The sequence below is a fragment of the Procambarus clarkii genome, chromosome 5 (genome assembly GCF_040958095.1).
Source record: "Procambarus clarkii isolate CNS0578487 chromosome 5, FALCON_Pclarkii_2.0, whole genome shotgun sequence".
Taxonomy (NCBI): Eukaryota; Metazoa; Arthropoda; class Malacostraca; order Decapoda; family Cambaridae; genus Procambarus; species Procambarus clarkii.
This window is the reverse complement of record NC_091154.1, coordinates 21,124,528-21,151,853: the sequence shown is the minus strand read 5'-3', so window position 1 is coordinate 21,151,853 and position 27,326 is coordinate 21,124,528. Positions and strand designations below refer to the sequence as shown.

The following is a 27,326-nucleotide window of genomic DNA, read 5'->3' as shown; positions in this document are numbered from 1 at the left end:
TGGGCTGTTCTTTTATATTATTCTATTGGATTATTTTGAAATGAATTATTACTTGCTAGATCCCCCCCCCCCTGGATTAACTTCTGCCCTTGACCCAGATACGTCAACTGGTTCCCCACCCACCTTTTTCACTTGTCTGGGTTTTTCCCGCTAAAGTTCTGCTCGGTTTGGTAGTTACCTTACTTCGGTACAGACTAGTTTCCTGGAAGATCTTTTTCTCTTCCTTTCCCCTCTAGTCACTCCTATCCCCAGTGCCAGTGTTCCTTTTCAGAGTTTTCCGCAGGGTATCACCCTGGCTTTATCCATTAATGACACTTGCCCAGTTCGCTTCCGGAAATGCCCCCCCCCCCCTCTTACAAACTAATTCCAGCAGTACCCTTAAAGGGTAGGTTCCTTGCCCGTCACGTTCATACTGCATGCCCGTTTCTGCCCACCCTTACTGCCTTAATACTTCCAGAACCAACTACTGAAGGCGCACAAGGTACACCATTGATGAACAAGGAAAAGGGATGGAGCCCGAGGGCAGACTACTGCACCCATGAGGTCGACACCACTCTCACCGCTAGGGGCGGGCCGCAGCGACAACGACGGACACAGGGTCGACCCTGGGGAGTTGGCCTCGGTGAAGGCGGCTTCCCACTTCCCACACCCGCCCTGGGGCCGGCCTTTCAGGCTTCGTCCCTGTGAGGGCGGGCTCCAGCAATGACCAGTTTTACGACATCGTGCACAGCGCCCCTACTTGGGTGTACTTTCCCCTGCTGTACGATCACCTCACAAGGACATTGCATGGGGGGTACACCTTGCCCTCTACGCTCTGGATCGTCGCGATGATGCCCGTTGGCCTCACCAAGGACGCTGTTTAACTTGCAGTATGTTAACTGCCTAGTAGAATGGCTAGTTTAACTAACTGAAACAGTTTAACTGCCTAGTAGATCAGGTTTGGTCCCTTTTTCAGTCGGGAAGAACCTGGTTGTTTTTATTGCCCTCTCCTGAGATGCGGGCACGGTTGCTGTCACAGGAACGAGTGGTCATATCCCTAGTTAAAGGTTGGCGAGGCACACTCGCCTTGCAAGGTCTAGTTAGTGGGCTCTTGCCCCTCTATGCTCATATGGCACCTTGCAATGGCTTCAGCAAGGAAGCAGTTTCACTTGTAGCATCTGTCTAGTAGACCCGGTTTGGTAACTTTTTCAGTCGGGGGAAACCTGTCACAGGCAAGGTTACAGCCACAGCGCGAATAGTCACATTCCTATACAGCTGCCAGCCGCCGCGTTCCCCCTTCGGGGTTGGGGGTTCCGCGCCGCTGGCCCTCGCGGGATTGGGGGTGCTCCGCCGGAACCCCCAAAGTGATAAGCCTGCAGATAGCCAAGAAATATTCCCATGATTTGTAATTAGTGTAATTAAATTAATGCAACTTTCAATTACTAACTATAGATGTAGTTATCAATTGTAATTGATTTAATACTTTATCATTATAAAGATTATTCATTATAATTATTCTTTAATACTTTATTGTTATGCACTAGTCAATAATTATTTATCATTCATCCTAATTAGCTATTTGATTCATTAAAAATAATTGCTTATCATTATACTATTTATTATTATTTATTATATAATAATAATTTATTATTTATTAATTTATTATATTAATTTATTATTTACCATTATAAAATAAACAAGTCCCCGATCTGAGCACGTTTTCTTCCAACCTCAGAAAAAATAATTCTGCACATAAAATGCCAAGATATGTGCAGGAGAGCGAGCCGAGGGAACACTCACCCAATCCAAGAAATCTTATGTGAACCCCCCTAACAAGGTGAACCCCCCTTAACAAGGTGAACCCTCCTAACAAAGTGAACCCCCCTTAACAAGGTGAACCCTCCTTAACAAGGTGAACCCTCCTAACAAGGTGAACCCCCCTTAACAAGGTGAACCCTCCTTAACAAGGTGAACCCTCCTAACAAGGTGAACCCCCCTTAACAAGGTGAACCCCCCTTAACAAGGTGAACCCCCCTTAACAAGGTGAACCCTCCTAACAAGGTGAACCCTCCTTAACAAGGTGAACCCCCCTTAACAAGGTGAATCCCCCTTAACAAGGTGAACCCTCCTTAACAAGGTGAACCCTCCTTAACAAGGTGAACCCCCCTTAACAAGGTGAGCCCTCCTAACAAGGTGAACCCCCCTTAACAAGGTGAACCCTCCTAACAAGGTGAACCCCCCTTAACAAGGTGAACCCCCCTTAACAAGGTGAACCCTCCTAACAAGGTGAACCCCCCTTAACAAGGTGAACCCCCCTTAACAAGGTGAACCCTCCTAAAAAGGTGAACCCTCCTAACAAGGTGAACCCCCCTTAACAAGGTGAACCCTCCTAACAAGGTGAACCCCCCTTAACAAGGTGAACCCCCCCTTAACAAGGTGAACCCCCCTTAACAAGGTGAACCCCCCCTTAACAGGGTGAACCCTCCTAACAAAATGAACCCTCCTAACAAGGTGAAACCCCCCTTAACAAGGTGAACCCCCCTTAACAAGGTGAACCCCCCTTAACAAGGTGAACCCCCCTAACAAGGTGAACCCCCCTTAACAAGGTGAACCCCCCTAACAAGGTGAACCCCCTAACAAGGTGAACCCCCCTAACAAGGTGAACCCCCCTAACAAGGTGAACCCCCCTAACAAGGTGAACCCCCCTAACAAGGTGAACCCCCCCTTAACAAGGTGAATCCCCCCTAACAAGGTGAACCCCCCTAACAAGGTGAACCCCCCCTAACAAGGTGAACCCCCCTTAACAAGGTGAACCCCCCTTAACAAGGTGAACCCCCCCTTAACAAGGTGAACCCCCCCTAACAAGGTGAACCCCCCCTAACAAGGTGAACCCCCCTAACAAGGTGAACCCCCCCTAACAAGGTGAACCCCCCTTAACAAGGTGAACCCCCCTTAACAAGGTGAACCCCCCTTAGCAAGGTGAACACTCCCCTAACAAGGTGAACACCCCCCTAACAAGGTGAACCCCCCTTAACAAGGTGAACCCCCCTTAAGGTGAACCCCCCTTAACAAGGTGAACCCCCCCTAACAAGGTGAACCCTCCTAACAAGGTGAACCCCCCTAACAAGGTGAACCCCCCTTAACAAGGTGAACCCTCCTAACAAGGTGAACCCCCCTAACAAGGTGAACCCCCCTTAACAAGGTGAACCCTCCTAACAAGGTGAACCCCCCCTAACAAGGTGAACCCCCCTAACAAGGTGAACCCCCCCTAACAAGGTGAACCCCCCCTAACAAGGTGAACCCCCCCTAACAAGGTGAACCCCCCTAACAAGGTGAACCCCCCTTAACAAGGTGAACCCCCCTTAACAAGGTGAACCCCCCTAACAAGGTGAACCCTCCTAACAAGGTGAACCCCCCTTAACAAGGTGAACCCTCCTAACAAGGTGAACCCCCTTAACAAGGTGAACCCCCCTTAACAAGGAGAACCCCCCTTAACAAGGTGAACCCCCCTTAACAAGGTGAACCCCCTCTTAACAAGGTGAACCCCCCTTAACAAGGTGAACCCCCCTAACAAGGTGAACCCCCCTTAACAAGGTGAACCCCCCTTAACAAGGTGAACCCCCCTTAACAAGGTGAACCCCCCTTAAGGTGAACCCCCCTAACAAGGTGAACCCCCCTTAACAAGGTGAATCCCCCTTAACAAGGTGAACCCCCCTTAACAAGGTGAACCCCCCTTAACACGTTGAACCCCCCTTAACAAGGTGAACCCCCCTTAACAAGGTGAACCCCCCTAACAAGGTGAACCCCCCTTAACAAGGTGAACCCCCCTTAACAAGGTGAACCCCCCTTAACAAGGTGAACCCCCTCCTAACAAGGTGAACCCCCCCTTAACAAGGTGAACCCCCCTAACAAGGTGAACCCCCCTAACAAGGTGAACCCCCCTTAACAAGGTGAACCCCCCTTAACAAGGTGAACCCCCCTTAAGGTGAACCCCCCTAACAAGGTGAACCCCGCTTAACAAGGTGAACCCCCCTTAACAAGGTGAACCCCCCTTAACACGGTGAACCCCCCTTAACACGGTGAACCCCCCTTAACAAGGTGAACCCCCCTTAACAAGGTGAACCCCCCTAACAAGGTGAACCCTCCTAACAAGGTGAACCCCCCTTAACAAGGTGAACCCCCCTTAACAAGGTGAACCCCCCTTAACAAGGTGAACCCCCCTTAACAAGGTGAACCCCCTTAACAAGGTGAACCCCCCTTAACACGGTGAACCCCCCTTAACAAGGTGAACCCCCCTTAACAAGGTGAACCCCCCTAACAAGGTGAACCCTCCTAACAAGGTGAACCCCCCTTAACAAGGTGAACCCCCCTTAACAAGGTGAACCCCCCTTAACAAGGTGAACCCCCTCTTAACAAGGTGAACCCCCCCTTAACAAGGTGAACCCCCCTAACAAGGTGAACCCCCCTAACAAGGTGAACCCCCCTAACAAGGTGAACCCCCCTTAACAAGGTGAACCCCCCTTAAGGTGAACCCCCCTAACAAGGTGAACCCCCCTTAACAAGGTGAACCCCCCCTTAACAAGGTGAACCCCCCTTAACAAGGTGAACCCCCTTAACAAGGTGAACCCCCCTTAACAAGGTGAACCCCCCTTAACACGGTGAACCCCCCTTAACAAGGTGAACCCCCCTTAACAAGGTGAACCCCCCTAACAAGGTGAACCCTCCTAACAAGGTGAACCCCCCTTAAGGTGAACCCCCCTTAACAAGGCGAACCCCCCTTAACAAGGTGAACCCCCTTAACAAGGTGAACCCCCTTAACAAGGTGAACCCCCCTTAACAAGGTGAACCCCCCCTTAACAAGGTGAACCCCCCCTTAAGAAGGTGAACCCCCCCTTAACAAGGTGAACCCCCCTTAACAAGGTGAAACCCCCCTAACAAGGTGAAACCCCCCTTAACAAGGTGAACCCCCCTTAACAAGGTGAACCCCCCCTTAACAAGGTGAACCCCCCTTAAGGTGAACCCCCCCTTAACAAGGTGAACCCCCCTAACAAGGTGAACCCCCCCCCCCCCTTAACAAGGTGAACCCCCCCTAACAAGGTGAACCCCCCTTAACAAGGTGAACCCCCCTTAACAAGGTAAATCCCCCTTAACAAGGTGAACCCCCCCCCCCTTAACAAGGTGAACCCAACCCCTTAACAAGGTGAACCCCCCCCTAACAAGGTGAACCCCCTTAACAAGGTGAACCCCCCCTTAACAAGGTGAACCCCCCCTTAACAAGGTGAACCCCCCTTAACAAGGTGAACCCCCCCTTAACAAGGTGAACCCCCCTTAACAAGGTGAACCCCCCCTTAACAAGGTGAACCCCCCCTTAACAAGGTGAACCCCCCCTTAACAAGGTGAACCCCCCTTAACAAGGTGAACCCCCCTAACAAGGTGAACCCCCCTTAACAAGGTGAACCCTCCTTAACAAGGTGAACCCCCCCTTAACAAGGTGAACCCCCCTTAACAAGGTGAATCCCCCCTTAACAAGGTGAACCCCCCCTTAACAAGGTGAACCCCCCCTAACAAGGTGAACCCCCCTAACAAGGTGAACCCCCCTTAACAAGGTGAACCCCCCTTAACAAGGTGAACCCCCCCTTAACAAGGTGAACCCCCCTAACAAGGTGAACCCCCCTTAACAAGGTGAACCCCCCCTTAACAAGGTGAACCCCCCTAACAAGGTGAACCCCTTAACAAGGTGAACCCCCCTTAACAAGGTGAACCCCCCCTTAACAAGGTGAACCCCCCCTAACAAGGTGAACCCCCCTTAACAAGGTGAACCCCCCTTAACAAGGTGAACCCCCCTAACAAGGTGAACCCCCCTTAACAAGGTGAACCCCCCTTAACAAGGTGAACCCCCCTTAACAGGGTGAACCCCCCTTAAGGTGAACCCCCCTTAACAAGGTGAACCCCCCCTTAACAAGGTGAACCCCCTAACAAGGTGAACCCCCCTTAACAAGGTGAACCCCCCTTAACAAGGTGAACCCCCCTTAAGGTGAACCCCCCTAACAAGGTGAACCCCCCTTAACAAGGTGAACCCCCCTTAACAAGGTGAACCCCCCTTAACAAGGTGAACCCCCCTTAACAAGGTGAACCCTCCTAACAAGGTGAACCCCCCTTAACAAGGTGAACCCCCCTTAACAAGGTGAACCCTCCTAACAAGGTGAACCCCCCTTAACAAGGTGAACCCCCCTTAACAAGGTGAACCCTCCTAAAAAGGTGAACCCTCCTAACAAGGTGAACCCCCCTTAACAAGGTGAACCCTCCTAACAAGGTGAACCCCCCTTAACAAGGTGAACCCCCTCTTAACAAGGTGAACCCCCCTTAACAAGGTGAACCCCCCCTTAACAGGGTGAACCCTCCTAACAAAATGAACCCTCCTAACAAGGTGAAACCCCCCTTAACAAGGTGAACCCCCCTTAACAAGGTGAACCCCCCCTTAACAAGGTGAACCCCCCTAACAAGGTGAACCCCCCTTAACAAGGTGAACCCCCCTAACAAGGTGAACCCCCTAACAAGGTGAACCCCCCTAACAAGGTGAACCCCCCTAACAAGGTGAACCCCCCTAACAAGGTGAACCCCCCCTTAACAAGGTGAATCCCCCCTAACAAGGTGAACCCCCCTAACAAGGTGAACCCCCCCTAACAAGGTGAACCCCCCTTAACAAGGTGAACCCCCCTTAACAAGGTGAACCCCCCCTTAACAAGGTGAACCCCCCCTAACAAGGTGAACCCCCCCTAACAAGGTGAACCCCCCTAACAAGGTGAACCCCCCCTAACAAGGTGAACCCCCCTTAACAAGGTGAACCCCCCTTAACAAGGTGAACCCCCCTTAGCAAGGTGAACACCCCCCTAACAAGGTGAACACCCCCCTAACAAGGTGAACCCCCCTTAACAAGGTGAACCCCCCTTAAGGTGAACCCCCCTTAACAAGGTGAACCCCCCCTAGCAAGGTGAACCCTCCTAACAAGGTGAACCCCCCTAACAAGGTGAACCCCCCTTAACAAGGTGAACCCTCCTAACAAGGTGAACCCCCCTAACAAGGTGAACCCCCCTTAACAAGGTGAACCCTCCTAACAAGGTGAACCCCCCCTTAAGGTGAACCCCCCCTAACAAGGTGAACCCCCCCTAACAAGGTGAACCCCCCCTAACAAGGTGAACCCCCCCTAACAAGGTGAACCCCCCTTAACACGTTGAACCCCCCTTAACAAGGTGAACCCCCCTTAACAAGGTGAACCCCCCTTAACAAGGTGAACCCCCCTAACAAGGTGAACCCTCCTAACAAGGTGAACCCCCCTTAACAAGGTGAACCCTCCTAACAAGGTGAACCCCCTTAACAAGGTGAACCCCCCTTAACAAGGAGAACCCCCCTTAACAAGGTGAACCCCCCTTAACAAGGTGAACCCCCTCTTAACAAGGTGAACCCCCCTTAACAAGGTGAACCCCCCTAACAAGGTGAACCCCCCTTAACAAGGTGAACCCCCCTTAACAAGGTGAACCCCCCTTAACAAGGTGAACCCCCCTTAAGGTGAACCCCCCTAACAAGGTGAACCCCCCTTAACAAGGTGAATCCCCCTTAACAAGGTGAACCCCCCTTAACAAGGTGAACCCCCCTTAACACGTTGAACCCCCCTTAACAAGGTGAACCCCCCTTAACAAGGTGAACCCCCCTAACAAGGTGAACCCCCCTTAACAAGGTGAACCCCCCTTAACAAGGTGAACCCCCCTTAACAAGGTGAACCCCCTCCTAACAAGGTGAACCCCCCCTTAACAAGGTGAACCCCCCTAACAAGGTGAACCCCCCTAACAAGGTGAACCCCCCTTAACAAGGTGAACCCCCCTTAACAAGGTGAACCCCCCTTAAGGTGAACCCCCCTAACAAGGTGAACCCCGCTTAACAAGGTGAACCCCCCTTAACAAGGTGAACCCCCCTTAACAAGGTGAACCCCCCTTAACACGGTGAACCCCCCTTAACAAGGTGAACCCCCCTTAACAAGGTGAACCCCCCTAACAAGGTGAACCCTCCTAACAAGGTGAACCCCCCTTAACAAGGTGAACCCCCCTTAACAAGGTGAACCCCCCTTAACAAGGTGAACCCCCCTTAACAAGGTGAACCCCCTTAACAAGGTGAACCCCCCTTAACACGGTGAACCCCCCTTAACAAGGTGAACCCCCCTTAACAAGGTGAACCCCCCTAACAAGGTGAACCCTCCTAACAAGGTGAACCCCCCTTAACAAGGTGAACCCCCCTTAACAAGGTGAACCCCCCTTAACAAGGTGAACCCCCTCTTAACAAGGTGAACCCCCCCTTAACAAGGTGAACCCCCCTAACAAGGTGAACCCCCCTAACAAGGTGAACCCCCCTAACAAGGTGAACCCCCCTTAACAAGGTGAACCCCCCTTAAGGTGAACCCCCCTAACAAGGTGAACCCCCCTTAACAAGGTGAACCCCCCTTAACAAGGTGAACCCCCCTTAACAAGGTGAACCCCCCTTAACAAGGTGAACCCCCCTTAACAAGGTGAACCCCCCTTAACACGGTGAACCCCCCTTAACAAGGTGAACCCCCCTTAACAAGGTGAACCCCCCTAACAAGGTGAACCCTCCTAACAAGGTGAACCCCCCTTAAGGTGAACCCCCCTTAACAAGGCGAACCCCCCTTAACAAGGTGAACCCCCTTAACAAGGTGAACCCCCTTAACAAGGTGAACCCCCCTTAACAAGGTGAACCCCCCCTTAACAAGGTGAACCCCCCCTTAAGAAGGTGAACCCCCCCCCCTTAACAAGGTGAACCCCCCTTAACAAGGTGAAACCCCCCTAACAAGGTGAAACCCCCCTTAACAAGGTGAACCCCCCTAACAAGGTGAAACCCCCCTTAACAAGGTGAACCCCCCTTAAGGTGAACCCCCCCTTAACAAGGTGAACCCCCCTAACAAGGTGAACCCCCCCCCCTTAACAAGGTGAACCCCCCTAACAAGGTGAACCCCCCCCCCTTAACAAGGTGAACCCCCCCTAACAAGGTGAACCCCCCTTAACAAGGTGAACCCCCCTTAACAAGGTAAATCCCCCTTAACAAGGTGAACCCCCCCCCCCCTTAACAAGGTGAACCCAACCCCTTAACAAGGTGAACCCCCCCTAACAAGGTGAACCCCCTTAACAAGGTGAACCCCCCCTTAACAAGGTGAACCCCCCCTTAACAAGGTGAACCCCCCTTAACAAGGTGAACCCCCCTTAACAAGGTGAACCCCCCTTAACAAGGTGAACCCCCCCTTAACAAGGTGAACCCCCCCTTAACAAGGTGAACCCCCCCTTAACAAGGTGAACCCCCCTTAACAAGGTGAACCCCCCTAACAAGGTGAACCCCCCTTAACAAGGTGAACCCTCCTTAACAAGGTGAACCCCCCCTTAACAAGGTGAACCCCCCTTAAGGTGAATCCCCCCTTAACAAGGTGAACCCCCCCTTAACAAGGTGAACCCCCCCTAACAAGGTGAACCCCCCTAACAAGGTGAACCCCCCTTAACAAGGTGAACCCCCCCTTAACAAGGTGAACCCCCCTAACAAGGTGAACCCCCCTTAACAAGGTGAACCCCCCCTTAACAAGGTGAACCCCCCTAACAAGGTGAACCCCTTAACAAGGTGAACCCCCCTTAACAAGGTGAACCCCCCCTTAACAAGGTGAACCCCCCCTAACCAGGTGAACCCCCCTTAACAAGGTGAACCCCCCTTAACAAGGTGAACCCCCCTAACAAGGTGAACCCCCCTTAACAAGGTGAACCCCCCTTAACAAGGTGAACCCCCCTTAACAGGGTGAACCCCCCTTAAGGTGAACCCCCCTTAACAAGGTGAACCCCCCCTTAACAAGGTGAACCCCCCTAACAAGGTGAACCCCCCTTAACAAGGTGAACCCCCCTTAACAAGGTGAACCCCCCTTAACAAGGTGAACCCCCCTTAAGGTGAACCCCCCTAACAAGGTGAACCCCCCTTAACAAGGTGAACCCCCCTTAACAAGGTGAACCCCCCTTAACACGGTGAACCCCCCTTAACAAGGTGAACCCCCCTTAACAAGGTGAACCCCCCTTAACAAGGTGAACCCCCCTTAACAAGGTGAACCCCCCTTAACAAGGTGAACCCCCCTTAACAAGGTGAACCCCCCTAACAAGGTGAACCCCCCTAACAAGGTGAACCCCCCTTAACAAGGTGAACCCCCCTTAACAAGGTTAACCCCCCTTAACAAGGTTAACCCCCCTTAACAAGGTGAACCCCCCTTAACAAGGTGAACCCCCCTTAACAAGGTGAACCCCCCTTAACAAGGTGAACCCCCCTTAACAAGGTGAACCCCCCTTAACAAGGTTAACCCCCCTTAACAAGGTGAACCCCCCTTAACAAGGTGAACCCCCCTTAACAAGGTGAACCCCCCTTAACAAGGTGAACCCCCCTTGACAAGGTGAACCCCCCTAACAAGGTGAACCCCCCTTAAGAAGGTGAACCCCCCTTAACAAAGTGAACCCCCCTTAACAAGGTGAACCCCCTTAACAAGGTGAACCCCCCTTAACACGGTGAACCCCCCTTAACAAGGTGAACCCCCCTTAACAAGGTGAACCCCCCTTAACAAGGTGAACCCTCCTAACAAGGTGAACCCTCCTAACAAGGTGAACCCCCTTAACAAGGTGAACCCCCCTTAACAAGGTGAACCCCCTTAACAAGGTGAACCCCCTCTTAACAAGGTGAACCCCCCCTTAACAAGGTGAATCCCCCTAACAAGGTGAACCCCCCTAACAAGGTGAACCCCCCTTAACAAGGTGAACCCCCCTTAACAAGGTGAACCCCCCTTAACAAGGTGAACCCCCCTTAACAAGGTGAACCCCCCTTAAGGTGAACCCCCCTTAACAAGGTGAACCCCCCTTAAGGTGAACCCCCCTTAAGGTGAACCCCCCTTAACAAGGTGAACCCCCCTTAACACGTTGAACCCCCCTTAACAAGGTGAACCCCCCTTAACAAGGTGAACCCCCCTTAACAAGGTGAACCCCCCTTAACACGTTGAACCCCCCTTAACAAGGTGAACCCCCCTTAACACGTTGAACCCCCCTTAACAAGGTGAACCCCCCTTAAGGTGAACCCCCTTAAGGTGAACCCCCCTTAAAAAGGTGAACCCCCCTTAACACGGTGAACCCCCCTTAACACGGTGAACCCCCTTAACAAGGTGAACCCCCCTTAACAAGGTGAACCCCCCTAACAAGGTGAACCCTCCTAACAAGGTGAACCCCCCTTAACAAGGTGAACCCCCCTAACAAGGTGAACCCTCCTAACAAGGTGAACCCCCCTTAACAAGGTGAACCCTCCTAACAAGGTGAACCCCCCTTAACAAGGTGAACCCCCCTTAACAAGGTGAACCCCCCTTAACAAGGTGAACCCCCCTTAACAAGGTGAACCCCCCTTAACAAGGTGAACCCCCCTTAACAAGGTGAACCCCCCTTAACAAGGTGAACCCCCCTTAACAAGGTGAACCCCCCTAACAAGGTGAACCCCCCTTAACAAGGTGAACCCCCCTTAACAAGGTGAACCCCCCCTTAACAAGGTGAACCCCCCTTAACAAGGTGAACCCCCCTTAACAAGGTGAACCCCCCTTAACAAGGTGAACCCCCCCTTAACAAGGTGAACCCCCCCTAACAAGGTGAACCCCCCTAACAAGGTGAACCCCCCCTAACAAGGTGAACCCCCCCTAACAAGGTGAACCCCCCCTAACAAGGTGAACCCCCCCTTAACAAGGTGAACCCCCCTTAACAAGGTGAACCCCCCTTAACAAGGTGAACCCCCCCTTAACAAGGTGAACCCCCCTAACAAGGTGAACCCCCCTTAACAAGGTGAACCCCCCCTAACAAGGTGAACCCCCCTTAACAAGGTGAACCCCCCTTAACAAGGTGAACCCCCCTTAACAAGGTGAACCCCCCCTTAACAAGGTGAACCCCCCCTTAACAAGGTGAACCCCCCTAACAAGGTGAACCCCCTTAACAAGGTGAACCCCCCTTAACAAGGTGAACCCCCCCTTAACAAGGTGAACCCCCCTAACAAGGTGAACCCCCCCTTAACAAGGTGAACCCCCCTTAACAAGGTGAACCCCCCTTAACAAGGTGAACCCCCCCTTAACAAGGTGAACCCCCCCTAACAAGGTGAACCCCCCCTAACAAGGTGAACCCCCCTTAACAAGGTGAACCCCCCCTTAACAAGGTGAACCCCCCCTTAACAAGGTGAACCCCCCCTTAACAAGGTGAACCCCCCTTAACAAGGTGAACCCCCCCTTAACAAGGTGAACCCCCCTTAACAAGGTGAACCCCCCTTAACAAGGTGAACCCCCCTTAACAAGGTGAGCCCCCCTTAACAAGGTGAACCCCCTAATAAGGTGAACCCCCCTTAACAAGGTGAACCCCCCTTAACAAGGTGAACCCCCCTTAACAAGGTGAACCCCCCTTAACAAGGTGAACCCCCCTTAACAAGGTGAACCCCCTAACAAGGTGACCCCTCACAAGGCAAAACTCGGGTATAGAAGGTCAAGCATTTTCTATTTTGATAATTCCCACACACCTTGACTATATTTCGTCAACTGCTGACACAGCGAGACGTGAATATCTATAGTCAGAGAATAGCAGTTATTGCATAAGCCATATTGCATACTGGAACAATTCTTGAATCTGTTTGAACCCAAGTTTTTTGAACAAGCTACTGTAGTGAGAAATAAAGTTTAGAATATTTACATATACAAGCTGCAATATTTTGAAAGAAAAAAAATCAAAGAATCAAGTAAGTGGTAACAAAATAATAATTTACTTTGGAAGTGATTACATGACTTTTATGTTTGGAAAACTGCAAACCCTTGGAATAATCAAACTTGCATTTTAATTTAAAGAAAAGAAGGCAGTGATTCAACTGTATAAATCTCTGTAAGTCAGTTTTGATTACTGTATCCAAGCATAAAGACCTCAACTTCAGGACATACCCGCTCTGGAGAAAGTGCAACACCTGGCAACAAAAGTCATTCCAGAGCTAAGTCTACTCCAGTATCAGGAACAGTCGAGGGCTACAGGGCTAACACTGCAAACCAGACATGACAGGGTGGATCTTATTGACACTTAAAATACTAAACAATTTGGACGATGTTGAACTGGACAATTTGTTCAAAAGGTGAGATGTAACACAAACAAGGAGCAACGGTTTCAAGCTCAAGCCACAATGTAAGACTGAGAATAGGAGATGCTTTATCACCCACAAGGTTATTAATCCACAATACTGCCTACCCACCGAAGTCATAAATACCAAGACTGTTGTATTTCAAAGTCAAACTGGTACAAGATTATCAAGACAAATGAGGGAGGGAGGGGGGGGGTCTTCAACAAGCCATGCGCTGGCTTCCTGTCCTTGTTGAGGATACTAGTGCCAGTGGCCCTCAGGTAAATTCAGGTAAATGATGCACATATGATCTTGATCCACCTGACTCATTCTAGCATCCACCACATTATACAGAATTTAAAATTTCCATCGTATCAGCTTTTCCAAATTTAAGTTCAATGTTGCCAAAATTCATTACAGTACATCTAGATAATGGTTAGGAAGTCAAGCAAACAAACTAATTTATTTTTATTATACCATTTTCATTTTAAGTTACTGTATATATATTAAAATGGCACAATTGGCAGAGAGCACTTTTATATATACACTATGGAGCTTTAACCCTCCATCAGCTTGAAAGAAATTGAAGGCATTATAACCTTTTTTGAAGAAAAATGACTGCAAATCAACTAAAATGTAGTTACTGCTATTGCCTCCAAGAATATTGGAGAACTCAAATTTAAGAAACTAGTATGGCTCCAGGATTTAGTGAAGACTGCTACTATTATGACTCATCAAAGCACCAGTCAAAGGCATTCTGGAAGAGCCTACTCCATGGGGCAATGAGCCTACAGTCTGCGGTAGGAGCAATGAGGGGTGGAGCAAGGTGTGGCCACTGCCAAGTCAGGGTGCACCTCTCTGGATGTGGCATGAGAGCCAGGTGCCTTCCACAGGGCGACGTAACGCCAGCCACACCACCTGCACGACAGAAAACTCAGTTAGGCAAGGCATATACAGCAAATGCAGTGTTATTTGAATACATCAGGGAAGGAAGCTTGTAGGATCTTGACACCAACTCGAGTACTAAAATGAAATAATTTAAGGTTTCCTTAGCTTTAAAAAAAAAAACCAGCGTTGAATGTAATGAAACGCCATTTTCTGGGTGAGACCCGGAGGCTCCCCGGAGCTTTACCGGCTGATATGCTAATGTCAGACTTTGGCATCAGTCATGTGTATGGAGTTCTAGGGCCTACCGGGGACCACGAGCCAGAACCTGGCCCCCTCAGAGAGGCAAGGGGAGCAATGGCCTATAGAAACCCCCGTGTGGTTGGAAGCATTCTATGTCTGCCATCGACCGGGTCAAGCATCCAGAAAGGTAAGCATTCCAAAACAAACCCCTATTCTGGTGAAAATTGCTACCTAAGCCGAACTAGTGGATAGAACTCTTCAACAGAAAACAAGGAAACTAGTATGACGTCATACGTCACCGCGCCGCTGTCTGCGCAGCTCCCCCCTCCCCAGGAGGGGGAAGGGGGAGCCCCAGACCTCCCACGCCGGCTATCCACCCATCAGTTCTGAGGCTGGATGTCAAAACACGCGAAAAACGCCGACCGGAGGGAGGGAGGGTTGCCGGGGAGCCTCCGGGTCTCACCCAGAAAATGGCGTTTCATTACATTCAACGCTGGTTTTCTGGGGGGAGCCCCGTCGGCTCCCCGGAGCTAACTACCCACAGAGGAAGGTCAAAGGGACAAAACCGGGAGGCGGACACCACGCACCCCCCAAGGAGGCGAGACAACTGGCAGCAAATGCCAACCCAAGGCGCCACAGCCCCGAAAATCCCGGGAACAACACGAGAACCACGAGCAGCAAGGCCCCTGCACGAACACCAAAAATCCATGCCCGAAAGACTGCAAGGCCACGTCGCCCAGACGGCAGCGAGAGCAGCGAAGCCACGAACGCCACAGGCATGAGGGAAGAACACAGGCAGCGTAGCCGCAAGAACACGGCTGACCACCTGGGACACCATCACCCGCGAACCGGGAAGAACAGAACCGGATCAACGCAAAACGCGCTCCGGACCCAAACGCCGTGGCACACAAACAACAGCGGAGGGCCGCCACTGAACACACAAACGACACCCCCGGCCCGACCAACGAAGCACCAACAAACCCTGGACCCCTCCAGAATGCAGCAGCCCCACCCCGCGCCAGAAAAGATGGAGACTGCTGCCATCAAACAACAAAAACGCTAAAACCGAAGGAGCAAGAAAACTCAGCGAACCGACCCCCAGAGGCAAAGGCCCAAAGGAAAGAGCCGACGAAAAAACACACCGGAACCGAAGGGGGCACTACCAACCGAGGAGAAGACAGAGCACGCTGACCAGAGACCAGGATGGTGCAAGCGGCGCACGAACAGGCCGAGGTGAAACGACGCACAAGACAGCTGACTAACGGTGCAGAAGCAACACCAAGACCGAAAGCAAGCTGAAGCGGCTCCGCCTGCGCCGCACGAAAAGAGGCGACAGTATGTGGCAAGACGACGGCCCCGAACCCCAACTAGAAAACCAAGCCGAGAGTAAACCAAGCCAACAAGAGTAACCACCTAAGAAGGGACAGGAAAAGGAAGGACCGCCAAAATACCCCATACTGCCGCCAAGAGAAGCACGCAGGTGGGACACCTACCACGAAGCCACCCGACCACCAACCGGAGGCAAGACCACAAGGCAGAACATAAGCAGCCCTGACAAGGCCCCCCCGAGCCCAGGAAAAAGGCGGAGCCGCGAGAAGATCTCGGGCGCGACCACCGAAACCCAGGCGGCACAAGGAGATGGAACGTCTGCCGAACAGAAAAACTCCCCAAAGCATGCAAGCCCGCCAGGAGTTCAGAAACTACGGGTCCGACGCGAGACATCGCAAGAACCCCCGCAAAAAAAAAAAAAAAAAACAACCGGCAGGGCAGGAAAACCAAAGAAGGCGGAAGGGTCGCCGCCAGAACAGGACCCGAACCCAGGGGCACGAACAACTGCAATAGACCGAGACAAAGAAGCACATCACAGGACACAGGCTGACCAACGCCTAAGAATACACGCAGAACATCCCTGCTGCAGAGGAGGCAGGAAGAAAGAGCAGAAGCACAAAAAACCCCAGGAGAACAACCAGGGGTGGACAATCAGGCAGGGACAAAAACCGCACGCAATCCCCAGGCACAAAACGGCAGCAAAGTGCCACTCCACAACCGGACACAGGAACAAGGACACGCCACCGTGAAACACGGTACCAATGCACACGTGCAGCAGCAACTTGTAAATAGCAACTCCCCTCTGCAAAGGCAGAAAACGGAGCAGGCAGACCCCAGACAGGGCCAACGGAGACATTACAAAAACCTTGCAGGCCCAGAAACCTGCACCAGGCGACCGACGGCGAAGAAACCCCGCTCGATACCTGCTGGATGAGGTACTGGGAGCTCTTTTACACCTGAAGCCCGGTCCAAGGCTAGGCCAGACCGGCCAGAGGATGGCCCACCAGGCAGCTGCTAAGAGCAGTCCACCGGCCCACATACCCCCACAACCAGGACGGGCCGGAACTGCCATACGAAAACAGGCCAGTGCGCCCTGGAAGTCCACGGACGAACCAGCAAGAAGGCTTATGCTCGCAAGTAGGTCGTGTAACAAGCACAGACCACTGATGGTAATACAGTGTCCCCCAAAAGTGCCAATAGCACCACTGCACTCCACTGGTACTATCCCGCAAGTTCTACCAGATAGGCGGGACCCAAGAGCCAGAGCTCAAATCCTGCAAGCACAGCCAGGAGCCTCACCAGGTGAGTACAGAACCAACCCTACAACCCCCACACCTCACAACATTAAAAAGGGAGGGTCCCCTGAATGACACCAGCATGGGTTGGACATGCACATGAGGGGGGACAGGAAGGGGTGATAAGGGACAGTCACTGGTGTGCGAACGGTCTCAGTCGTACAAAATATACCTAAATAAAGACAGGTATAGAAACACCGCCGCATCCAGCGCCCGGCCAAAAGACGCCAGACTGCAGAAACTCACCTGGCGAATGGTGGCACGAACTTGACACGACTCAACCGTGCCCAGAAGAACTTGAGAGCACCGCCAGGTGAAGACGCCAGAGCCGGACCCTGCAGGACCCGCAGGAGAACAGGGAGAGGCGAAGGAGGCGGTCCACACCCATGACACAGGGAAAACCGCGGTGTCCTCCCCACAACAGGGAACCAGGACACCCCCGGCGCGAAGGGGCACATCCCGCAGCCAGGGAGAAGAACGAGAGGCGAAGCACTGTAGCAAAAAAAAGGGCGCAAAACCCCAGCACTGAAACACCGCCCAGACCAAAACAAACTCCACGGCGCATGCGCATAACACGCTGGCCGAACCGCACACCCTCCCTGCGGGAAGGCGCCAGCCAGGACTACTGCACGAGAAAAAGAGCCAAAAGAGGAAGCAGGAACAAGAAAACCGGCCAAAGAAGCAAAGAGCCCAAAAAGGAATCCAACCGGGCGACAAGTAGCCCAACCGGGCGACAAGTAGCCCAACCGGGCGACAAGTAGCCCAACCGGGCGACAAGTAGCCCAACCGGGCGACAAGTAGCCCAACCGGGCGACAAGTAGCCCAACCGGGCGACAAGTAGCCCAACCGGGCGACAAGCAGCCCAACCGGGCGACAAGCAGCCCAACCGGGCGACAAGCAGCCCAACCGGGCGACAAGTAGCCCAACAGGGCGACAAGTAGCCCAACAGGGCGACAAGTAGCCCAACAGGGCGACAAGTACCCAACAGGGCGACAAGTAGCCCAACAGGGCGACAAGTAGCCCAACAGGGCGACAAGTACGAGGAGCCGACAGACGTTCCAATAATGCGGGAAGTAGCGAAAAACCTTCCCGTACCCTCGAGAACACAGAAGCCAACACTAGTCCCGAAGGCACACGAAGGCGCAGGCGCACCCGAGATCAGAAGTCACGCAGAACCCCATCGAACGGGGAAACATGACAAAAACACCGTCCCAAAAAGGGGGGGGAGAGGAAACATCCACCCACAGGACGGAACCAACCGACTCAAAGGCCAAGGAACCGAGCCCGGGGAGGGGCCGACGTCCAACAGCACGTACGGCGAGTGGGGAGGAAAGACCCCACTCCGCGTAACCACAAGCCCTGCCTAGAGGGGGATAAAAACCCCCACGGGGTCTAACGGGGCCAAGGCCAAGTCAGCCCCTCCCCAGCCCCGGGAACCTACACGACAGGCCCCGGGGCCGAGCCGTTCCCCCAAAGCCCCGGCCGTACCAGAAAACCGGGGCAGCCGTGAAAACACTAAGGAAGGGAGCCCACTGGCAGACTCATACAACACGGCTGGAGGAACAGGCCCAAATGCCCCCGTCACTACCCCGGAAGGGGAATTCCCCGAGACTGCCCGAGTCTCAACACCACCAAAAAACCCCGCCCCGAACCTACAGACCGTAAGGAACCGGATGCAGGCAGGGTGAACCAGGGGAAAAGACAAGGGGGCGTGGATGGAACCGAAGCAACCAACACCCCCAAGTCCCAAAACGAACTACAACGGGGCAGCCCCGGGGCTCCCGGGGAGGAAACCACGAGAACGTTGCCACCACCAAGGCTCAAGTGCAACGCCCCCGCCGCCCGCACCCGCTGTGTTAGCACAACTGGGTAACCGAGCCACAACGAGCAACCAAACTCGCAGGACTCCGGGTCGAAGGTGTCACCGACCCCACAGGCAGCAGACGGAGGCAAAACAGAGACACCCAGAGACAAAAGGTGAGAGCAACCCTCAAACTCGCTGGAAGCGAGGGGGGGGCTCTGGGGTCACATCCATCGGACCCGCGCGCCCCCAGGGGTTTCCCAGGGTCCCGAGCGTTTACTTTAAGAGGACTCGCGCTCAGGTAGTCCCAGGCAGGGTACTGCTAACCGGCACCCAAAGCTACCAAACAACTTTCTAAGAGCTGAACCCCCGGGACGTGTACACTCACGGGGACCTAGCAGGGGGCACCACCAGAAAATACTCAGAACACAAGGGGCAAGAACGAAGGCAGACCCCCCCACCAGGTAGATAAACAAAAAGAAAAAGAAAACCCCGCAAGAGGACAGCGTACCCAAGCGGAACAGAGCCGGCCGCTATGATTGGTAAAGACAAGCTGCACAGTACCCCGCGCCCCACCAGTGCAAACACTGCCCCTTACTCTAAGGCGAACAAGGGAGACAGAACCCCCGAGCACACAAAGAGCGGCCGAAAACCAAGCAGTAAACGGCCAAGCAGGGGCAGGACCCAAGGAACTTGTGGAAGGTGGCCCCAAGCCCCAAGGGCAGTACTTACAGGGCACCTAGGGAAGGGAACCCTAGGCGCATGCAGCCCGAGTACTGAAGAATCACTCCCGGCTCACGCACCACCTAGAAAACAGACACCACACTCTAGGTACAGTGCCGAAACAACCACTGGAGCCGGAGCACATAACCATTGCCTATAGCATCAGCCGAAGAACTGATGGGTGGATAGCCGGCGTGGGAGGTCTGGGGCTCCCCCTTCCCCCTCCTGGGGAGGGGGGAGCTGCGCAGACAGCGGCGCGGTGACGTATGACGTCATACTAGTTTCCTTGTTTTCTGTTGAAGAGTTCTATCCACTAGTTCGGCTTAGGTAGCAATTTTCACCAGAATAGGGGTTTGTTTTGGAATGCTTACCTTTCTGGATGCTTGACCCGGTCGATGGCAGACATAGAATGCTTCCAACCACACGGGGGTTTCTATAGGCCATTGCTCCCCTAGCCTCTCTGAGGGGGCCAGGTTCTGGCTCGTGGTCCCCGGTAGGCCCTAGAACTCCATACACATGACTGATGCCAAAGTCTGACATTAGCATATCAGCCGGTAAAGCTCCGGGGAGCCGACGGGGCTCCCCCCAGAAAAGGGTCATCTAATGACACTGTGCATTTTGATAATATAGTAGCTATTTAACTCTTAAATGGCACAAATCATACATGTATGTAGGGAGGAAATGCCACAAAACGGCGCACTACATGTACGTTTGAGGATCTCATGCACTATTTTAAGAGTCCTGCGGCTACACTGGGTTCACATCAGCTTCCTCAGGGTTCTTCTAAGTAAGTAAGTAATTATCAAAAGAAGGCACCAAACCGGGAAGGCTATGTAAGGGTTCTTCTAAACAGTCGCCATTTTTTTTAAATTCGTGGGTAACAATCTTGGGTGTAAAAGCCTCAGTACTGAGTGAGCAACCAAGGCTGGTGTACGCAGCATGAGCTAACAGAATTGCTGTTCAGCTTGTGACTACAGTATTGCCTAAAAATGTCAAATGTACAGTGGAACCTTGAGTGACGAGCAGGCTCCAGTTACGAGCATTTCGAGTAGGGAGCAAGCCACTCCCAGAAAATGTCTCTCTGACTGACGAGGTTCTCGGACACCTCCAACGACAGTTTTTTTGTTGTTGTTTCACAAGACGAGTTTTCTACATGATGAGCTCGGTGCTGGAACGGATTAAACTCGTTAACCCTCAAAACGCTAGGGGTCCAAATGGCTTTAACACCCACAGGCGTAACAACAACAAAAAAATACAACAAATTCTTTCGTCTTATAAAAAATTCTTTCGTCTTATAAAAAAAAATTTCGTCTCATTTTTGTTCCCTGATCACGGAAAAATAAGAAAAAAATCGTAGGGGGCATATTTTAGTCCGCAATAGGGTAGGGAAGACTGGCAAAAAAAGGAGCATTGAGAGAGCCTTCTCCAGACGAGGTCTACTCCGCTCGAGCTGTCAGGCGGCAGTTGCCACAAATATATTTTACCTAATTATTTCAATGTCTGATTTTTTCTTAGTTTTTTGCAGAAATATTATTCAATAGTGTGAATTGTGATATATTTATGTAATAAAATGTGTGAACCATCGCTGTACTCAAAATTATGGTGTGCATATTAGTGATTCAATTATTTTGTTCATAGCACAAAAAACCAGCGTTGAATGTAATGAAACGCCATTTTCTGGGTGAGCCCCGGAGGCTCCCTGGAGCTTATCGGGCTAATGTGTGTTATGTTAGACCGGGACATTAGCTAAGGAGTTCAGACCTACCAGGGACCAGCGCCAGAACCTGGCCCCTTCAGAGAGGTTTCAGGGAGCAATGGCCCTGGAAAACCCCATATGGTTGGGGGTTTTCCTTATCTGCCATCGACCGGGGTTAGGCACCCAGAAAGGTAGGCGTAACAAAACAAACCCCACATGGTAAGAAACTACAACAAAACCGAACAGAGAGGTAGAAAACTCCCTACAATCCCAAGGAAACAAGCAAACAAGCAAACATCACACTTTACTGCCGCGCCGATCGTCCGCGCAGCCCTCCCCACCCCGGGAGGGGGAGGGGGGAGCCCCGGACCTACCGCGCCGGCTGCCAAGCTCCAGTTCGGAAGCTAAGCTTCAACCAACGCGAAAAAACCGCCGACCGGTGGGAGGGAGGGTTTCCAGGGAGCCTCCGGGGCTCACCCAGAAAATGGCGTTTCATTACATTCAACGCTGGTTTTCTGTGGGGAGCCCCTACGGCTCCCTGGAGCTTCATACCCAAAGAGAAGGAAAAGAAAGGGCTAACCCGGGAGGCGGCCGCCACAAACTCTGCAACGCAAAGCCAAGACAACCGGTCGCAAACCTGCGACCCAAGGCAACAAGAACGCCCAAGAACAGACGCACATATGGATGGGCGGCCAAAAACCTGTGCGACCCACAATTCCCTGCGCCCGAAATGAGCCCGAGACGTCACCAACACAGCAGCAATTGCTGCAAACGTCTGAACAGCACGGGCGCAAAGACAGACCGCAGTAAGAAGGAAAACACTGCGGACGACCCGGGAGACCCGAGCCCTGAAAACAGGGAACGAAGGAACCTGATCAACTACAGCGCATCCCCAGGCACGGTACGCCGGCAACAGCAAAAAGCACAACTGGACAACACAGGACGCACCCCCCGGCCAAACCAAACAAGTACCAATACCCCAAGAACCCCTCCGGAAAGCAGCCGTCTCGACCGTCGCCAGGACAGAGAAAGGCTGCACACCAATAAAGCTACCACCAGTACCAAAGAGGAGGAAACTGAAACCGAAGGGACTACCACAAACTGAGGGGAAGAGAAGAAGGCACCCTGAACAAGGACCAGGATGGCTCAGGCGACTCATGAGCAGGCCGGAGGGGAAACAAAACGCGAGAAGACGTAATAAACGTCATACAGTCCCCAAGACGAAGCTCGCAGGTGGGACACCGTCAACAAAGCCACCTGAACACCATAGAGATGGCGATACCTGCTTCAAAATACCAGACGCGAAGAGCCAAAGAGAAGGCCGAACCAGTCACGGACAGGACCGATTCGGCCTGCTGAAAGAGGCGAAGCCTCAGGAAAAACGCCCCGGGTACGGACACCTATCAAGCAGCGTCTGAAAAGAAGGCCGGGCCGGCCACAGTGGAACCATAAGGACTGTTCTCGTGGGAATGGGCTGCAACTGAGCCAGAACCCGAAGCAACAGCTGGACCGGGAGAAGAGGTACAGGTACCCCCCACCTCGACCAGGCCTGCCGAAAGCCTCCACCGTGAAGTCCTCGCAGGTGGGAAGGGCGCCACAAAAACGGGCGATGCCTAGACCACGCCGACCCGAAGACGTCCATGGCCAGGAGTCCATAAGCCCAACAGAGCCAACAAAACGAATCGGCGACGACTGGCCAACCCACGAAGAGGAATGAACCGAGACGGCTGTCCACCAGGACGCAGGACACACCCCGGACACGAACCACACGGTTAACCAAACCCCCTGTGGTTCCGGCAAGAACCACCAGAGAACAGTCCAAACAGAGCTGAATGGTAGAGTACCTAGTGACCCAAACCCTCCGAAGCGCAAACCAGACAGCCATGAACACCTGAACCGGGCTGTGAGCCCGACGGACAGACAGACTCCATCAACCTCGGCCGACCTGGTGAGCACTGGTCACAAAGCCCCAGCCGAGAGACGACCCGTCCGTGAACACATCGAGCGAAGGCTCGGGGAGCCGCCAAGGCACGGAACCCCGAAAACCCCAAAGAGGAAGCTGGTGACGCAGCACCAACACCAGATCCCCAGAGGAACCCAAGGAATGCAAGAGGCGGAAGTGGAGTCTCCGTAGGAACCAACCGACGCCGGAGCCAAACCCGACTCCGCGGGCAGACAAGCACGCCGAAGTGCAAACTCCCGCACAACCGCCCAAGCAACCGCTGAGCAACACGGGACCCCCTCCTGAACAGCCAAAGGCGGGACCACAGCCACAGTAACACTTCTGGAGGGAAGACAATGAGGGGCCCAAGAGCCTGAAACAAGGCCCAGGTCCGAACCCGGGACGGAAACAGAAGGTAAAACCTCCAGATCACCAGGAAACCAAACCCAGCGATCTGGAAAGAACCAACCCCTGGCGAGCAGACAAGCGGACTGACTGGGAGCCCACTCCAGCCAGTCGTCGAGGTAGGCCAGACACCGAATCTCAGACGCAGACAGGGCACTAAGATCCGGTAAAGATGCAAAGAGTATACAAAGTGCCCTTCACAAAATAGGGAATGCAATAAAAACAGCAAACCTGAAGCCCCACCACCAAAGCATTGTACGACAATCATATGAAGACATATTATGACATATGACAATCATTATATGACTATGACAATTATAATCAAAGCATTATATGACAGTGCTGGGAAGATGGGACACCACGAGAGTAGCTCTCATCCTGTAACTACACTTAGGTAAGTACACATAGGTAAATACCAACCGTGCTAGCCCCAGAAAAACTGGAGAGGAACGTGCCAAGAAGTGACCTGGAGGTCCAGGTCCACCATCCATGCACCCTGCCCTAACAGAATCCGAACAGGAGACAACAGTCCTCCGAGCAGGGCAGAGGATCCAGGGCGCAGACGGAAGTAGTCCAGAAGAACTGCAGACTGGAAAAGCTCACGACTGCAAAGAGCAGACGGGAAAAGCTCATGACTGCAAAGAGCAGACGGGAAGCCCAGAAGGATGGGGCGGATCGACCACGCCCCACGCACCCACGAAGAGGAAATGACGAAGCGCAGGGAAGAAGCCCACCCCGCCAGCTCTGAACCCCCCCCAAGGGGGAGAAGCCGTCCTCCGACGCCAGCAGAGGCCGGAAGACAACCCAAAGCGCCCACCAACAGCGGGACCAAGCGAGAGGCAACAGAGCAAGCTGCTCCCCCAGCGCCCAGTCAACAGAGAAGGGAACAGAACCCCTTCAGAAAGAAAAAGTACACTACCGAAGTCATGAGGAGAGACTACGGGAATGAAACCACACTTCGCTGGAAGAGGAAGTGAGGGGAGACCTGATCACCACATACAAGATACCCAAGGGAATCGACAGGGTTGAGAAGGACAGGCTATGTAACACAAGGGGCACACGCACTAGGGGACACAGGTGGAAACTGAGTACCCAAAAGAGCCACAGATAGAAGTTTTTTTTTTTTTTTTTTTTTTTTTTTTTTTGAGTGTCAGAATGGGAACGGGAAAGCACTAAGAAGTAATGTGGCGACTCCTCACACAAGTAACGAGGCTGACCCCCAGACACTGTCACATGTAGACATGACAGAGCCCAAGAGGCACAGGAACCGATACACCTGTTGACGGACGGTTGAGAGGCAGGACCAAGGACCCAGAGCTCAACCCCCACAAGCACAACTAGGTGAGGACATATATTGTAAAAGCACAAGCCGCCGACTAGGGGCAAAGAGCACTACGCCGGCCAGGCAAAGAAGGCACAAAACAGCATCAAAAGGCCCACCTCGACAGCAAAACCACAAAGTCCCAGCACAACCACAACATGTGCCAAGACCCAAAAAGCTCAGTCTGCAAGCCAGGAAGACCCCGGAACCCCAAAAGGCAGAACCGGGTCACACGAGGAAACAAAGTCCCCTGAACCCACAAAAGGGGGCCCAAGAGGAAGAAACCTCCAGAACGAAACCAAGGAACCCAAAGGAACCCAGAATCGAACCAGGGGGAGCCCAAACCACCACATTTGCCGGCGGAGAACACCACTAAAAGGCAAAGCACAGACCCCAGCAGAACGCCCAGGGAAAACGGTCCCAACAGACCGAAAACCGAGGGGCAAGGTGTGGGAGCAAGCATACCAGCCAGGGGCACTGAGCCTAAACCCAGAGGCTCAGACCCAAATTCAACACCCAAACGTTCCCAGAGGAACAGGCAACGGCAAGAAACACCAGAAAAACAAAGAAACGACAACAGGAGAACAAAAACCCTGCAAATTTTTTGAAAACTCACCAGAGACGCTCGCTCGCACACCCAGACGCATGTAAACAAACCGCAACGCCGCCCTGGTGGCCACGCCGTGAAACCGGCAGACGAAAATGGCCGCCAGCAGGGGCTGTGACTGACGCTTAATACACAAAAACACGCCAGCAAATGTGGGAAGCTAGCAGACTGGAAGGGCGAAAAACGACGCCCAACAGCAGAAAAACCCCTGAAGGGGCAAAACCGCCCCAGAACTGCTAGCAGGCAACCCCCACAGCCCCGGGAACCAACAACAGAGGCCCCGGGGCAGAGCCGTCCTCCAAGCCCTCCGCCCTCAAAGAAAAGCAAGAGCCCATGGGAAAGGCAACAAGAAAGGGCCGCTGGTAAGACCCAGAAGCCTTGGCAGGAGGCACAGGCTCAAACCTCCGTCCCCAACCCGAACGGGGCATCCCCCGAAAACCGCCCGAGTCTCTGCCGCAACTGAACCCCGCCCCGACCCCGAAACCCGCAGACGGTCCGGAGCCGGGAACATGGAGAGAAAGGGGCGAGCAGCACCTAACCAAACGGGGCGGCCACGGGCATTCGAGTGGGAAACCAACCTAGCATGTTGCAGCAACCTAACCTAGCTTGCAACATGGATGCCGCCTGTACTCTGAACAGTAATAACATCAGCAGAGTACTGAAGAACAAGCAGAGAATCACTCGCAAGACTCCGGGTCAAGGTGTCAGGGACCCAACAGGCAGCATGACGGAGGTAAAAATGGCGACTGTCACCCGGAGACAAGGGAACAGCAACCAACGATCCCGTTCAAGACGGGTTGGAACCCAGAAGACACATTCAATGGTCCCCCGAGCCCAGACAGGGGTTTCCAGGGCCCGTAGGGTAACAACTACGGGAAGCCCGGGCAAGGTGTTGCTAACCGGTAAGAAACCCAAACATAAGAGGGTAGATTATAGCACTGAAAACCCCTGAGACGTGTACAAGCACGGGGGCCTAGCAGAGGGCCGCCAAACACTACCAGTGGAACTATAACCACCTTAGGCAGACCCCCACCAGGCAAGAAAATGAAAAACAAAAGAAAAACCCCGCAAAAGTACACCGTCTCCAGAGGCAACAGAAACCGGCCGCCGCTTAGGTGGCAGGCTGCGCAACACCTTGACGCCCTAACCAGCACAATACCAATCCCTACCCAGGGCCAAACAAGGGCCCCAAGCCCCAGCTGGCCCCAAGGGCGAGGCAAATGCCGAGCAGCAAGAACCTCTACGGGAATGGTTCCCGAACGCCCCAGGGAAGATAACCCTGTAACGCAAGGGCAGTACTCACAGGGCGCTTAGGGAAGTCAGCCACTAAGCACATGCAGCCCCGCACTGATGAAGTACTCCTGGCCACCGCACACCACAACACACGGCAGTGAACGCCACACAAGGCAAACACCGCCTAGGAAACTGAGGCCAGAGAAGCGTCAATCCCGGTTGACATTAGCGAACGAACTGGAGCTTGGCAGCCGGCGCGGTAGGTCCGGGGCTCCCCCCTCCCCCTCCCGGGGTGGGGAGGGCTGCGCGGACGATCGGCGCGGCAGTAAAGTGTGATGTTTGCTTGTTTGCTCGTTTCCTTGGGATTGTAGGGAGTTTTCTACCTCTCTGTTCGGTTTTGTTGTAGTTTCTTACCATGTGGGGTTTGTTTTGTTACGCCTACCTTTCTGGGTGCCTAACCCCGGTCGATGGCAGATAAGGAAAACCCCCAACCATATGGGGTTTTCCAGGGCCATTGCTCCCTGAAACCTCTCTGAAGGGGCCAGGTTCTGGCGCTGGTCCCTGGTAGGTCTGAACTCCTTAGCTAATGTCCCGGTCTAACATAACACACATTAGCCCGATAAGCTCCAGGGAGCCGTAGGGGCTCCCCACAGAAAACAAATAGTTTTGC

At 53.1% G+C, this 27,326-nt stretch overlaps 1 protein-coding gene across 1 annotated transcript in view; it reads right to left on the bottom strand.

Moving 5' to 3' along the window:
* Nucleotides 1-13,629: 13,629 nt before the first annotated feature.
* The window catches only part of LOC138351286 (uncharacterized), an 82,267-nt gene continuing 68,570 nt past the window's right edge, over nt 13,630-27,326 (bottom strand). Inside the window, exon 7 of the mRNA XM_069302923.1 lies at nt 13,630-14,094. Coding sequence (XP_069159024.1) covers nt 13,901-14,094 — 194 coding nt within the window. The 3' untranslated portion in view covers nt 13,630-13,900. The remainder of the gene's footprint in view (nt 14,095-27,326) is intronic.